General features: G+C 37.3%; 1 protein-coding gene across 1 annotated transcript in view; it reads right to left on the bottom strand.

The window, feature by feature from the left end:
* GRIA4 (glutamate ionotropic receptor AMPA type subunit 4) overlaps positions 1-16,857 on the bottom strand; it is a 660,370-nt gene that overhangs the window by 132,712 nt on the left and 510,801 nt on the right. The window contains exon 5 of the mRNA XM_052652329.1: positions 1,013-1,066. Coding sequence (XP_052508289.1) covers positions 1,013-1,066 — 54 coding nt within the window. The remainder of the gene's footprint in view (positions 1-1,012; positions 1,067-16,857) is intronic.

Genomic DNA, 16,857 nt, shown 5'->3' on the forward strand with positions numbered 1-16,857 from the left:
CAGAGTGAAGGAAATCAGAAAGAAAAACACCAATACAGTATACTAACGCATATATATGGAACTTAGACAGGTGGTAATGATAACCCCACATGTGAGACAGCCAAAGAGACACAGATGCATAGAACAGACTTTTGGACTCTGTGGGAGAGGGCGAGGGTGGGATGATTTGGGAGAATGGTATTGAAACATGTATATTATCATATGTGAAAAGGATCGCCAAACCAGATTTGATGCATGATACACGGTGCTTGGGGCTGGTGCACTGGGATGATCCAGAGGGATGGGATGGTGAGGGAGGTGGGAGGGGGTTCAGGATGGGAAACACATGTACACCCTTGGCAGATCCATGTCAATGTATGGCAAAACCACTACAATATTGTAAAGTAATTAGCCTCCAATTAAAATAAATACATTTATATTAAAACAAAAACAAAAACAAAAACAAACAACACAACCAAAAAAACTGCCAATGTGTATGACTCCTTTCCACCCCATGGACTGTAGCCCACCAGGCAACTCTGTCCATTGGATTTCCCAGGCAGGAATATTGGAGTGGGTTTCCATTTCCTTCTCCAAGTGATCTTCCCAGATCAGTGATTGAACCCCCATCTCCTGCATTGGCAGGCAGATTCTTAACCACTGAGCCACTAGAGAAGCTCATGTCAATGTTAGTTGGATGCATAACTCTTTAACTCAAAAACTTATACTTTTACCTCTTGGTTGTGCAGAAAATCTTGTTGCTTTGACCTCTAATGGGAAGAACATTCCTCAAAGATTTCCAAAATACTATCCCCTAGGTTATTATCATAACCTTCAGATAGTCTTAAATAAAACTCTCTATTTCTTAACACTTTTCTTGTGAACACATAAAAGTATCATCCTATGTGTTGTTAAAAAGCTTAATAGGTAATGTAATTTAACAATTTATTACAGTACTGTTTTAAGGTGTGGTTAACATGATCTTGACTGTCTGAACAATTCTTATGAAAAGTAGAAAATAAGGAGTTCTTACCAAGTTTGCAATGATATAATGGTAGCCTTTAACGTGCTTTCCAACACTCACAATCTGTGAAGACATAAGAAAATACGAGGCAATAAATTTAACTCTACTGAATGATTATATTTTAAAAAAAGAATTTTAACCATTGCAGCATAATTTCACATGGAAACATGATAAGAGAATAATATATTAATATTTTTTCTTGTAAAAGTAATTTATTCTAATAAAAAGAAATTCATAAGCCACTTTAGAAATTAAGTGGTTTAAGTAAAATAAAAAATTCAATCATACTGTATAAATGCCAAAAATGTCATTATATATTATTCAGAAAACTACTATGCTGTAATTCCCTCAATGAGAATGACAATGCTATGAAACAAACCAATAGTTTTCATATATTTCTAAAAAAGAATAGTTCAACATAAGAAAGTTTTTTGGTTTAAATAATTTAGATATAGTTAATATACTGATAATTTACAGGAATTCATGATAGATTGTTAGATATTTTCACCTGTGAGAATGATTTTCTATGATTTTGCAATGTTGAAATTCCTTTTTAGATAAAAGTCTAATGGCAGTTACTAATGAGCTGCTTTGTAGACTCATTGGTATCTTCAAAGATATCAATAAAATATATTTTCATATACTTTTATCATTAAAAAACCTGAATTTTTTGATAGTTTAATATCTTCTAAAATAATTTTTTATAAATTAGTGATGTGTATGAAACACAGGAAAGCTATTTTATATTATTTATTATAATTTTCATGATAGCAGAAGTAGCTTTATTCTGAAGCTTGCACAGCATTACAGAATAAAGCATTGGTTATATCCAGTATTTCAAAAATTTCCATACGAGTTTTACAAGTTTAATTACTAAAAATATTTAATTTAATGACATGTTTAGATAATCTCTGAAATGTTTGAGCAAAACTTCAATCAGACATTCCTTGTGAAGATTATTGTTAGTAAGTACCAGCTTATTCCATATATTATTTGTGAACTAGAGACCTATGATATGGTTCTCATTTTCATTCGTATTCATTCCACATAACCACACTTTCATGCAGGTATAAAGCTTATTTCTGAGAGATTGGGGTTAATTTGTGCAGGACTGACACATTGCAAACTGGCCAGCACCAGAAACAACTTATCGTATTTAAGGGTTGAGAAAGAGCATCTGGAAGCCAAAGATATACTAAATGAGACTTTACATTCTACTTCAATCCTTGGTTGGCTTTTAACCAGAACCAAGTTGACCTCATGTAAGTCCCCTCTGTTTTAAACTCCCACCTGCTCTTTCTTCTCCTACCAATCTATTTTGCAAATCTACTTTCTATTTTGCAAAGTCTAATCCATTAAAAAAAATTATGGAGTATAGTTGATTTAAAATGTTGTGCTAGCTTTTGCTGTACAGCAAACAGAATTAGTTATACATATATGTTTATCCACTCTTTAGATTCTTTCCCCACGTAGGTCAATAGAGAGCATTGAGAAGAGTTCCCTGCTCTATGCAGTAGGTATTTACTATTTGTATATGGTAGTGTGTATATGTCAATCCCAATCTCCCAATTTATCCCTCCCCTGCCTGGGTGGAAGCCCAAGTAACCATAAATTTATTTTCTACACTTTATTTCTATTTTGTAAAACTGTTCATTTGTACTTTTTTGTTTGTTTTGTTTCAGATTCCACATATTAGTAATATCATATGATATTTACCCTCCGCTGTCTGACTTACTTTACTCAGTATGACAATCTCTAGGTTCATCCATGTTACTGCAAATAACATTATTTTGTTCTTTTTCTTGGTGGAGTAATATTCCATTGTATTTGTGCCACATCTTATTTATTCATTGCTCTGTTGATGGACATTTAGATTGTTTCCATGCCCTGGTTATTGTAAATAATCCTGCAATTAAAACTGGAGTACATGTATCTTTTTGAATTGTAGTGTATCTCTGAGTATATGCCCAGGAGTGGGATTGTTGGATACTATGGTAGCTCTCGTTTTAAGTTTTTTAGGAGCTTCTTTTCTGTTTTCCACAGTGGATGCAACAATTTTCATTTAACAGTGTAGGAGCATAGCCTTTTCTCCATATCCTCTGCAGCATTTATTGTCTGTGGATTTTTTGGTGATGGCCATTCAGACCATTGTGAAATGATACCTCATTGTAGTTTTGATTTATATTTCTCTAATAATTAGTGATGTTGATCAATTTTTTATATGATTTTGGGCACCTGTATGTCTTCTTTGAAGAGATTTCTACTTAGATCTTCCACCTATATTTTGACTGGGCTGTTTCTCTTTTGATATTCAACTGTGTGAGCTCATTGTATGTTTTGAGGATTAATCCTTTGTCATTTACTTCATTTTAAATATTTTCTCCAACTTTGAGGGCTGTCTTTTCGTTTGGCTTATGGCTTCCTTTGCTGTGAAAAAGCTTTCAAGTTTAATTAGATTTTAAGTTCATTTATTTATTTTTATTTCCATTACTCTAAGTTCAGTTAAGTTGCTCAGTCGTGTCCAACTCTTTATGACCCCATGAACCACAGCACCACAGGCCTCCCTGTCCATCACCAACTCTTGGAGTTTACCCAAACTCGTATCCATCAAGTCAGTGATGCCATCTAGCCATATCATCCTCTGTCATCCCCTTTTCTTCCTGCCCTCAATCCCTCCCAACATGAGCCATTTCCTCCTGCCCTCAATCCCTCCCAGCATGAGGGTCCTTTCAAATGAGTCAGCTCTTCGCATCAGGTGGCCAAAGTATTGGAATTTCAGCTTCAATATCAGTCCTTCAATGAACACCCAGGACTGATCTCCTTTAGGATGGACTGGTTGTATCTCCTTGCAGTCCAAGGGACTCTCAAGAGTCTTCTCCAACACCACAGTTCAAAAGCATCAATTCTTTGGTGCTCAGCTTTCTTTATAGTCCAACTCTCACATCCATACATGACTACTGTAAAAACCATAGCCTTGACTAGATGGACCTTTGTTGGCAAAGTAATGTCTCTGCTTTTTAATATGCTGTCCAGGTTGGTCATAACTTTCCTTCCAAGGAGTAAGTGTCTTTTAATTTCATGGTTGCATTCACCATTTGCAGTGATTTTGGAGCCCTCCAAAATAAAGCCAGCCACTGTTTTCACTGTTTCCCCATCTATTTGCCATGAAGTGATGCGACCAGATGCCATGATCTTAGTTTTCTTAGTTTTTTCACTCCTCTTTCACTTTAATCAAAAGGTTCTTTAGTTCCTCTTCACTTTCTGCCATAAGGGTGGTGTCATCTGTATATCTGATGTGATTGATATTTCTCCCTGCAATCTTGATTCCAGCTTGTGCTTCTTTCAACCCAGCGTTTCTCATGATGCACTCTGCATAGAAGTTAAATAAGCAGAGTGACAATATACAGCCTTGATGTACTGCTTTTCCTATTTGGAACAAGTCTGTTGTTCCATGTACAGTTCTAACTGTTGCTTCCTGATCTGCATACAGGTTTCTCAAGAGGCAGTCCAGGTGGTCTAGTATTCTCATCTCTTTCAGAATTTTCCACAGTTTATTGTGATCCACAGAGTCAAAGGCTTTGGCATAGTCAATAAATCAGAAATAGACACTTTTTGGAACTCTCTTGCTTTTTTGATGATGCAGCGGATGCTGGCAATTTGATCTCTGGTTCCTCTGCCTTTTCTAAAACCAGCTTGAGTATCTGGAAGTTCACAGTTCATGTATTGCTGAAGCTTGGCCTGGAGAGTTTTGAGCATTATTTTATTAGCTTGTGAGATGAGTGCAATTGTGTGGTAGTTTGAGCATTCTTTGGCATTGCCTTTCTTTGGGATTGTAATGAAAACTGACCTTTTCCAATCCTGTGGCCACTGCTGAGTTTTCCAAATTTGCTGAGATATTGAGTGCTGCACTTTCACAGCATCATCTTTTAGGATTTCAAATAACTCAACTGAAATTCCATCACCTCTACTAGCTTTGTTCCATTACTCTAAGAGGTGGATCAAAAAAAATCTTTCATTTTTAGGTCAGAGAGTGTTGTGCCTATGTTTTCCTCTTAGAGGTTTATAGTGTCTGGCATTTCATTTAGATCTTTAATCCATTTTTAATTTATTTTTATATGTGGTGTTAGGGAGTCTTTACATTTCATTCTTTTATATGTATCTGTCCAGTTTTTCCAGCACTACTTATAGAAGAGGCTGTCTTTTCTCCATTATATATTTTTGCCTCCTTTGTCATAGATCAGGTGACCGTAGGTGCATGGGTTTATCTCTGAACTTTCTGTCCTATTGATCTATATTTCTATCTTTCTGTAAATACTGTTTTGAGGGAGTATAGTCTGAAGTCAGGGAGACTAATTTCTCCAGCTGTCATTCTTTCTCAAGATTATTTTGGCTGTTTAGGGTCTTTGATGTTTCAGTAAAAATTGTAGAATATTGTGCTCCAAGTCTATGAAAATTGCCATTGGTAATTTAATAGGGATTGCATTGAATCTGTTTACTGCCTTGGGTACTATAGTCATTTTAGCAATATTGATTCTTCAAATCCAGGAACATGGTATATCTCTACATTTATTAGTGTCATTTTTTATTTATTTCATTAATATATTACAGTTTTTGAGTATAGTTCTTTTGCCTCATTTGGTAAGTTTGTTCCTAGGTATTTTATTTTTTAATACGAGAACAAATGGGATTATAATTTCTTTGATCTTTTATTGTTAGTGTATAGAAATGCAATACATTTCTGTGTATTAATTTTGCATCCTACAACCTCCCCAAATTCCTTGATGAGCTTTAGTAATTTTTGGTAGTATCTTTAGGATTTTTCCAGATGTAGTATCATATCATTTGCAAAAACTGACATTTTTACTTCTTTTCCAACTTAGGCTTATTTTATTTCTTATTCCTCTCTGATTGCCATGTCTAGGACTTCCAAAACTATGTTGAATAAAAGCATTGAAAGTATATACCCTTGTCTTGTTCCTAATCCTAGAGGGAATTCTTTCAGGTTTTCACTATTGAAAATGATGTTTGCTGTGGTTTTTATCATATACAACCTTTATTATGTTAGGTATGTTTTCTTGATGCCCACTTTCTGGAGAAATTTTTTAAAATCATAAATGGGTGTTGAATTTTGTTCAAAGCTTTTTCTTCATCTATTGAAATAATTATATGACTTTCATTTTTTAATTTGTTAATATGGCATATTACATAGATTGATTTGTGTGTAGTGACGAATCCTCACATTCTTGGAATAAATCCCACCTGAACATGATGTATGATTCTTTTGATGTGTTTTTGGATTTGGTTAGCTAATATTTTGTTGATGGTTTTTGTGTCTATGTTCATAAGTGATAATGGCGCATAATTTTCTTTTTTGTGTGTTGTATCTTAGTCTGCTTTTGGTATCTGGGTGATGGTGGCCTCCTTGAATATGCTTCAGAGTGTTTCTTTGTCTGCAATTTTTTGGAAGAGTTTGAGAAGGATAATCATTAACTCCTCTCTTAGTACTTGATAGAATTAGCCTGTGATGCCATCTGGTCCTGGACTTTTGTTTGTTGGAAGGTTTTAGTCATAGTTTCAATGCCAGTGCTTGTGATTTGTCTGTTCATATTTTCTATTTCTTTCTGATTCAGTCTTGGAAGGTTGTACTTTTCTAAGAGTTCTTCCATTTCTTCCAGGTGGTCCATTTCATTGGCATATGGTTTCTTGTAGTATTCTCTTATCATCTTTTTTTTTCTGCAGTGTCAGTTCTAACTTCTTCTTTTTCATTTATGTTTTGCTAATTTGATTTCTCACCTTTTTTTCTTGTGTGTGACAATATCAACAACACATTTGGCTCGAGAACTGCTAACGAACTTAACAGTGCAGTGGTTGAAGAAGTTTTGCAAAGAAGACAATAGCCTTTAAGATGAGGAGCATAGTAGCCAGCCATTGGAAGTTGACAATGATCAGCTGCGAGTCTTCATCATCAAAGCTGATCATCTTTCTACTACATGAGAAGTTTCTGGAGAACTCAGTGCTGACTATTTTATGGCCATTCAGGATTTGAGGCAAATTGGAAAGGTGAAGAAGTACAATAAGTGGGTGCCTCATGAGCTGACCAGAAACAAACAAAAATTGTTTTAAGGTGTTGTCTTCTCTTATCCTACACAATAACAATGAATCATTTCTCAATCAAATTGTGATGTAGGACAAAAAAAAAAAAAAAAAAAAAAAAAGGATTTTATGACAATTGATAATAACCAACTCAGTGGTTGGACCAAAAAGAAACTCCAAAGAACTTCCCAAAGCTAACCATGCCCCCCAGAATGGTCATGGTCACTGGTGGTCTGCTACTAGTCCAATCCACTACAACTTTCTGAATCCCAGGGAAACCACTACATTGGAGAAGCATTCTCAGCAAATAGACGAGATACACTGAAACCTCCAATGCCTACAACTGGCATTGATCAACAGAATGGGTCCAATTCTTCTCCATTACAATGCTCGACTGCACATCACACAACCAGTGCACATCACACAACTTCAAAAGTTGAACAAATCGGGCTACAAGTTTTTGTCTCATCCGACATATTGACCTAACTTCTTGCCAACCGTCTACCACTTCTTCAAGCATCTGGACATCCTTTTTTTTTTTTTTTCAGCGAAAAAGCTTCTATAACCTGCCAGATGCAGAAAATTCTTTCCAAGAGTTTGTTGATTCCTAACACATGGACTTCTGTGCTACAGGAAGAAACAAACTTATTTCTCATTAACAAAAATGTGCTGATTGTAATAGTTCCTATTTTGATTAAGAAAGATGTATTTGAGCCTAGGTTTGATGATTTAAAATTTGAGGTCAAAAATCACAATTACTTTTCCATTAACCTTAATAGTAACTTCAGTTTTTGTTGTTTTTGATCTTATTATTATTTTTTTTTAATCTAGTTGCTCTAGGTATAAGGTAGGTTGTTTATCTGAGATTTTTCTTGTTTCCTGAGGTAATATTCTATAGCTCTAAACTTCCATCTTAGAACTACTGTTGCTGTGTCCCATAGGTTTTGTAATTTATTTGCAGGTATTTTAAAAAATTTCCTCGTTGATTTCTTCAGTGATCCACTGGTTGTTTAGTAACATATCATTTAGCCTCTATTTTTTAAAATATATATATTTTACCTTTTTCCTGTAATTGTTTTCTATTTTTATAGTGTTGTGGTCAGAAAAATGTTTGATATAATTTCAATTTTCTTAAACTTGATTTGTGATCCAAGATGTGATCTATCCTGGAAAATGTCTCATGTGCACTTGAGAAGAAAATGTGTTTTGCTGCTTTCTGATGGAATGTCCTATAAATACCAAAGTCTATCTGGTCTAATGTATCATTTAAGGCTTGTGTTTCCTTATTAAATTTTCTCTGTGGATGATCTATCCATTGGTGTAAATGGGATGCTAAAGTTCCCACTGTTATTGTATTACTGTCAATTTATCTTTTTATGGATGTTAGGTTTTGCCCTCTTTATTGAAGTGCTCCTTGGTTGGATGTATATATATTTACAATTGTTATATCTTCTTCCTAGATTGGTCCATTGATCATTATATAGTGTCCTTTCTTGTGTCTTGCAACAATTTGTAAGTCCATTCTCTCTGATATGATTATTGCTACTCCAGCTTTTTTTTCAAGTTCCATTTGCATGGAATACTTTCCCACCGTCCCACTTACAGTCTGTATGTGTCTCCAGGTCTGATGTGGGTCTTTTGTAGGCAGCATATATATGAGCCTAGTTTTTGTGTCCATTCAGCCTTTTGGTTGAAACCTTTAATCCATTCACATTTAAGGTAATTGTAAATAAGAATGTTCCTACTATCACTTTCCTTAACTGCTTTTGGTTTCTTTATGTAGGTGCTATTGTAGATTTTTTGGTTTGTGTTTACCATGTGGTTTTGATTTAGCAGTCTGTATACAAATAAGGTTGTTTTAAGTTGCTGATATCTTAATTTCAAGTGCAATTGCAATTTCCCACATTTACGCTCTGCTTTACTTATGATTGCTTGTTTTGATAGTATATTTGTGTATCTGTGATTTCCTACTTTTATTATATAATTTTTCCTTTAGCAGTGAGCTTTCCAATTTGTAATTTTCTTGTTTCTCATTGTGGCCTCTTTTTTCCCTTTCTACTGAAGCTCCTTTAGGATTTGTTGTAATGCTATTCTATTGATGCTTTTGTTTATGTTGAGAACTGTTGATTTCTCTGTGGTATCTGAATGAAAGCCTTGCTGGGTAGAATATTTTTGGTTGTAGGTTTTTCCCTTTCATCATTTGAAACATATTGTACCACTTGCTTCTGACCTCCAGAGTTTTTGCTTAAAATTTAAAACTCAACTAATAACCTTATAGGTGTTCCTCTTTATTTATTTGTTGCTTTTCTCTTGTTACTTCTAATATTTTTCTTTGTGTTTAATTTTTGATAGTTTGATTAATATTAATCTTGGCATGTTCATCCTTGAGTTTATCTTTTATAGGACTCTCTGCACTTCCTGCACTTGGGTGACTATTTCCTTTCGCATGTTAGGGAAGTTTTTGACTATAATCTCTTCAGATTTTTTTGTGGCCCTTTATCCTCTTTTTCTGGGCACCCTATAATATGAAGGTTGCATTTAATGTTGTCCCAGAGGCCTTTGAGATTATTCTCATTTCTTTTCATTCTTTTTTCTTTATTCTATTCCATGGCAGTTACTTTCACCACTCTGTCCTCTAACTCATTTATTTATTCTTCTGCCTCAGTTATTCTACTATTGATTCCTTATAATGCATTTAAAATTTTCTATTATTGTGTCATTCATCTCTTTTTGTCTCTCCTTTAAATCTTTTATTTCTTTGTTAATCATTTCTTTTATCTCTTTAGGTTGAACTTCCATTCTTTTTTGAGATCTTGGATCGTCTTTACTGTAATTACTCTGAATTCGTTCCTTGGTATATTGTCTATATCCTTTAAATTTCATTTTTCTTGTAGGTTTTTATCTTGCTGTTCATCAGCAATGCATTTTTCTGTCATTTCATTTTGTTATCATCTTAACTGTTTGTGGTCTCCTTTCCACAGGCTGAATGATTGTAGTTCCTGTTGCTTCTGGTGACTGACCCCTGGTTGGTGATGTTGGTCCAGGGGCTTGTGTTGGCTTCCTGATGGAAGGGGTAGCCAGTGCTTTCCCTTTTGTAGGTGGGGTTGAGTCTTGTCCCATTGGTGGGCAGGGAAATGTCAAGAGGTGCATTTTGGTGTGCTTGTGAGCTTAGTAAGACTTTAGGCGGCCTATCTAATGATGGGCACAATGTTTTCTTGTCTTGTTAGTTGTTTGGTGTAAGGCATTCCAGCACCGGAGCCTGTAGGCTGTTGGGCAGGGTCTGGTGTTGGCATCAAAATGGGGGCCTCCTAGAGATCTCATCCTAAGTAATTCTCTGGAGCCTCTGCTACTAATGTCCTCATCTCCCTGGTGAACTACAATCAACTTCTGCCTTTCCAGGAGACTTTCCAATTCACATAAATTAATCTAACACCAGTTCATCTGGAGGTTTGTGTGTGTGTGTGTGTGTGTGTGTGTGTGTGTGTGTGTGTGTGCTGAGTACCAGTGTCTGTGATAAGTTCTGTCTGCCCTCCAAGAATTGAGTATCTGTTTCCCCCAGCGCTATGGGTCTCTTGCCCTCAAATCCTGCTGGTCTTCAAAGCTAAATGCTTCAGGGGTTCCTTCTTGTAACTCCAGACCTTCAGAAAGTCTTGAAGGGTTATTTTTATGTGGGAATGCTCCTGTGAAGTCTGCTTGGGTTTAACTTTGTGTTTGTGTGTGTGAGAGAGAGCTGTTTATAATATGGATGTCCACCACCTCTCCTCAGCATACGCTGGCCATTATTAACTTGATAAGGTATTTGACTGATGTTGTGGTGACTGGAGCCTTCCCTGGATGTTGAGCAGAACTTCCCCTTTGCTCTGTTTGTCAGCACTCATCAAAGGCAGTGTCTGCTCCCTAGTCAGCTGAATAGAGGCCCTCAGATCTGTCTTTTAGCTGGGTTTCTGATCTGCAGTGTGAGGTAGGTGGGATTGGAGCACTGCCCCTGGGAGAGAAGCCACTGAGAATTCCTCCTCTGGAGTTGTTCACCTGAAAAATGTGTTTTGTTATGTCACCTTTCACCCATTGCATGAGGTCACAAGTTAGTCTATTGTTGGTAATGTTCTTGGCTCCACCTTAATCATGGGTATGCTGGCAATTGACCCTGGTGCCTCTCAGGCATTGTTTTCACCAGGACACCAGCATAGATACACTGAAGTCAGGTCCTGGGATTGCAGTAATCATAGATCTGGACCCACTGTGAGCTCTATGGGGACAGCTCAGATTCTGACCTGGCCCATTCCTTGCATATATGTACTTACAAAACCCAACTGCTAAAGCTAGACCCATCTCACCTGCAAGAGCACTCATTGACTGTTCAGATGTTCTGCAGGCACTAAGTTTACAAAGCCAGTCACAGGGGTGTAATCCCACAATTTATGAGGAGAGATTTCAGCTTTTCTTCCTTAGTTGCAATGTCCCTGGGGCTCAGCTGGGGTTTCAGCTCAATATCTGCAAGTGGGCCACCCACAAGTATCTACTCTCAAGAATGTTCCAGAGCTCAAGAGCCTTCCCTAGTGGGGATGGGATGTGTGGGATTTCAGTGGCTGCAAGCAAGAGAGAGCTGGCCTTGGTAAGATCCCTTCCTGTTGCCAAGGAGAGGCAGGTGCCAGTGTGTGGGGAGAGAAGCTGCAGTGGCAGCCCTTCTGTCTGTGCATCACTCAACACTTGCCCCTTGGAAAGAAAGTCATGATCAACCTAGACAGCATACTAAAAAGCAGAGACATTACTTTGCTGACAAAGGTCCATTTAGTCAAAGCTATGGTTTTTCCAGTAGTCGTGTATGAATTTAAAAATTGTATCATAAAGAAGGCTGAGCACTGAAGAATTGATGCTTTTGAACTGTGGTGTTGGAGAAGACACGTGAGAGTCCCTTGGACTGCAAAGAGATTAAACCAGTCAATCCTAAAGGAAATTAATCTTGAATATTTATTGGAAGGATTGATGCTGAAGCTGAAACTCCAATATATTAGCCACCTGATGAAAAAGGCTGACTCATGAGAAAATACCCTGATGCTGGGAAAGATTGAAGGTTGGAGGAGAAGGGGATGACATAGGATGAGAAGGTTGGATGGCATCACTGACTCAATGGGTGTGAGTTTGAGCAAGTTCCAGGAGATGGTGAAGGATGGGGAAACCTGGTATGCTGCAGTCCATGCAAGGATTGCAAAAAGTTCGACATGACTGAACAACTGAACGACAACAATTGTGCTTCATTTTTCTGGTGGTTTGTGTTTCCTCCAGGAGCATTTTCAGTTGCAGAGTTCCTCTTTCCCATTCCCTAAGTCTGTCTCCTCTCAGCTAACAGTAGTCCCCCCCTTGGATCTGCTCTCTAAACCCCATTTTTCAGCACCCAGGTCCTGACCACATTGGGTACAAATGTCTCTATCTGGGATATGCAAGGCTGTGTTTGCACCCTCTGTGTAGGTCTTATTCTACTCTGCCTACAAAAGACTGGTTGCTGTGCTCGCCTCCAAGCTCTTGAATCTTCCCTTCTGTCCTAGCTCATCTTTTTCTGCTGAGGGGGCTTTCCCATATGGGGGACACACTCCTCTACTTCTATCCCCTCAAGAGTGTGGGTGCTATCTCACTTCCTCTCCTCTTCTTTGTCCTTTCTTCTTTCTCCCATATTACATGTTTACATGGGGAGCTTTCTTGTCTTTTTGGTGTCTGAGCTCCTCTACTAGTGTTTATCAGGTGCTCTGCAAGAATTGTTCCATGTGTAGATGTATTCTTGATGCATTTGTCGGGAAAGAAAAACAACATCCTCCTACCTCTCCACTGTCTTGACTCCTCAATTCTTTTTATTTTAAATCCAGAATATATAAATTGTGTTGGAAAACAGAGTTTTACACACATGGTTATTGGTGAAATGGTGTCTCTGCTCATCCCTTTTCTTTTTGATTACATGTAAGACCTTTTTCTTTTTTTGTTATTTATTTATTTATTTTTAAATTTTAAATTTATTTATTTTAATTGGAGGCTAATTATTTTACAATATTATATTGGTTTTGCCATACATCAACATGAATCTGCCACAGGTGTACATGTGTTCCCAATCCTGAACCCCCTCCCACCTCCCTCCTCATACCATCCCTCTGGGTCATCCCAGTGCACCAGCCCCAAGCATCTTGTATCCTGCATCAGACCTAGACTGGCGGTTCATATCTTATATGATATTATACATGTTTCAATGTCATTCTCCCAAATCATCCCACCCTCTCCCTCTCCCACAGAGTCCAAAAGACTGTTCTATACATCTCTGTCTCTTTCGACGAAATTGGAGCCGATTATACAGAGTGAAGTAAGCCAGAAATAAAAAAAAAATACCAATACAGTATACTAATGCATATATAAAAACACCAATGCATAAATAAAAACACCAATACAGTATACTAATGCATATATATGGAATTTAGAAAGATGGTAACAATAACTTTGCATGCGAGACAGACCTTTTTCTTTGTATTAAGGATTCTACAGTTTCATTACAATGAGCTTGAATTTTTACTTTTTAATTTTTGTTTAATTTGTTCAACATGTTTGTGTTTCCTAATTTTGAGGATTGTATCCCATGCACTATCCATTCAAATTTATTTTTGTTTCTAACTGATATTGCAATGTTGGTATCAGTAGCCTAGGGCCAGTTTTATGATAATTTCTCAGTTTCCAGATTCTCAGATCACAGTATGTCCTATAAATTCAAACTGTACTCTGCCTAAAGAATGCTGTGAAGACAAATTCTCACAAAGATATCTCCCTTTCTACATTAAGCCCAGGCCAAGACAGAAAATACTTCATGCACATTGAGTCAGTGATGCCATCCAACCATCTCATCCTATGTCATCCCCTTCTCCTATTATTTCCTATTCTTTCTCTTTTTTAAGGTGTTGCCCTTCAATAGCCTGGCTCTGTAAGGGACTTAAGATTTAACTTATTACCTTGACTGAGCACAAAGTTCCTGTTCTTGGGTGAGCATTAAATCCTTAGTCAAGCTACCCAATCTGACAACTTCCTTCAGCACAGTCATCTTTCATTCCTGGTTCCTAAAGATTTTCTTTACTTTCTTGGAAATTCTGCTATGCATTTATAATATTTTATTTAGCATTTCTATATGTTTTATATTGCCAAATTTATGAGTCCATAGTTTATCTAAAACTGAACTTCTTTTGACAGTATCACCATAAAGATGACGTCAAGCAACAGATACACTGGAGCATAAAAAAGTTCAGTAAATAAGCAGTTTAATTACTCATGTTATTGGGTAATGTGAACCTGAGTGATTTAGCATAGGTTGAGCAGGCTGGAGAGGTCTTATTCTCTGGGAATTTCAGGTACAGCCTGTACAAAGATAATTATCAAAGATGGTTGGTACTCATTTGGGAAACTGTATAATCTATTACTGACTCTTTCTAGAGATTCTTGCTATTTAATCTCAGCATGGTTTGTGTTGATGATGGACAGGGAGGCCTGGCGTGCTGCGATTCATGGGGTCTCAAAGAGTAGGATACGACTGAGCAATTGAACTGAACTGAACTGAGCAATCTGTTATTTATTTCTTGCTGATTCACTCTAACTTTTCTCTGGTGTGGCTATTTAAGCATTTTACAAGATCTTTTTAAGCCCACGTATTATCCTGCCTCTTGTTTCTCAGCTTGCAATCTCTGTGTGGCTTTAGTCAATAACCTCTAATTTCTATTAAATTTATTTTAAAGTAAAAACACTTATGAATGTTAGAAAGATATGAGACCAGTGGAAATTCTGCACTAGGTGTCTTCATGAAAAAATCACTGTCAGTTCTAGATTGCCTAGCAAAGATCTATAATAAATAAAAGCTTTTGTAATATATTTTCAAGAGGTGAGAACTTAACAAAACCACGAAGAACTGAAAGTGACATAAATCCTGGCAGAAAAGACCTTGTAGAGCTTGATTTATCCCAATAATCTGGAAGCTGAGAGCTCAAGGAGCAGAAATCTTAAGATTTATTTACTTGGCTGATGATGCTAGAGAGAATATCATTTTTGCCGAATCAGATCCTGGCTGAGAAAACAAAACAAAACAAAACAAAACAAAACAAATGTTCTAGATAAACTGTTGCAAAGGCCTCATTGCCTTTGAACACTCACCACCCTAAGCTTGTGTACCCATAGCATAAGGTCAGATTTTGGTCTCTCTGCCAAGAATCTAGAATTAGAAGGAAATATCTTTGTGGAAAATAACCAAAGTTATATTCCATAGTAAAGTGTCCTATGCCTAGAGGGTCATTTGTCTAAAGCTTTTTTTTTTTTTTTAAATGATTCTGTAAAACTGACAATATTATGGGTATGGTTTTTCATGAATTTAATCATCACAACCAAAGTGAAGACTATCTTTTAAAACAAAAACAAATCTGAGTGATTTGATGTTGGATGCAAACTAAATATTGTTACTCTGCATTTCTGATGTTATTCTTTTATAATGAGGGAAAATAAACAGCTTGAGGTGAACGATATCAATATAAACTGGCACTACCTTTATACAAGTGTGCTAGGCCAAGTTGTTAAGACAAAACAATGCCCAGGGTGAGGACTTGGTTGGAATGATTTACTATGGGCTTTCATAGGGACAGAAAAATGTGAGTAGAGGATCTTCATTTCCATTCTTTTCATCTTCTTAAAAGACATAGAGGAAGCAAATAAAGAATAATGAACTCTCTGAGTCTGTTTGTGTTCTGAAACATATACAAGTCATATTAATCATATTCTTTCAAAGAAGTCCATCTTTACAAGAATAAAATGCTTATGTACTGTGCTGTGCTTAGTAGCTTAGTCATGTATGACTCTTTGCCACCTCATGGACCCACCAGGCTACTCTGTCCATGGGGATTCTCCAGGCAAGAATCCTGGAGTGAGTTGCCATGCTCTCCTCCAGGGTATCTTCCCAACACAGGAATTGAACCCAGTTCAATTTGGCTGAGGCCAAACTATGGTAGTGGTAGTTATGATAATGGTGACCTCCTTCCAAAGGACTATGCCAGCATGCCCCACGGCTCCCAGGACTGTTTCATCCAATGCCCCTGACCCTGTGGCAGGCCACTGTATACCCAAGTCAAGCCAGAGACTCCTGGACACTCATAGGCATGTCTGGTTTAGTTTCTTGGGGGGAATCACCGTTCCTTTCTCTTGGGTCCTGGTCACACAAGGTTTTGATTCTGCCCTCCAAGGGTCTGTTTCTCCTGTCCTGTGGAAGTTCTGTAATCAAATCCCACTGGCCTTCAAAGAACTCTGGGGGGTTTCAGTCACTTTGTTGGATCCCCAGTTTGGAGAATCTGTTGTAGGCTCTAGAACTTTTGCAACAGTGTGAGAACTTCTTTGATATAATTGTTCTCCATTTTGTGTGTCATCCGCTGGGTGGCTCTATGGTGGGGCTAAAGACAACCTCCTCCAAGAGGACTTATGCCACATGTCAGGCCTCCTAGGTCTGCTGCAGCCAGAGCCCCTGTCCTCACAGCAGGCCACTGCTGACCTGTGCCTCTACAGGAGATACTCAAACACTCAAAGGCAGGTCTGGCTCAATTAAGAGATGGCATAGTAAAAAGACATACACTCGTCTTCTCCTGGGAGAACTCCCAAATTGCAACTCACTGCTGAATAACCATCAACAGCAAGATGCTGGATCCCAATAAAAAAATATACCCCAGGTTCAAGAGCAAAGGAGAAACTGTAACAAGATGGTAGGAGGG

This window comes from Budorcas taxicolor, chromosome 15 (assembly GCF_023091745.1).
Source record: "Budorcas taxicolor isolate Tak-1 chromosome 15, Takin1.1, whole genome shotgun sequence".
Taxonomy (NCBI): domain Eukaryota; kingdom Metazoa; phylum Chordata; class Mammalia; order Artiodactyla; family Bovidae; genus Budorcas; species Budorcas taxicolor.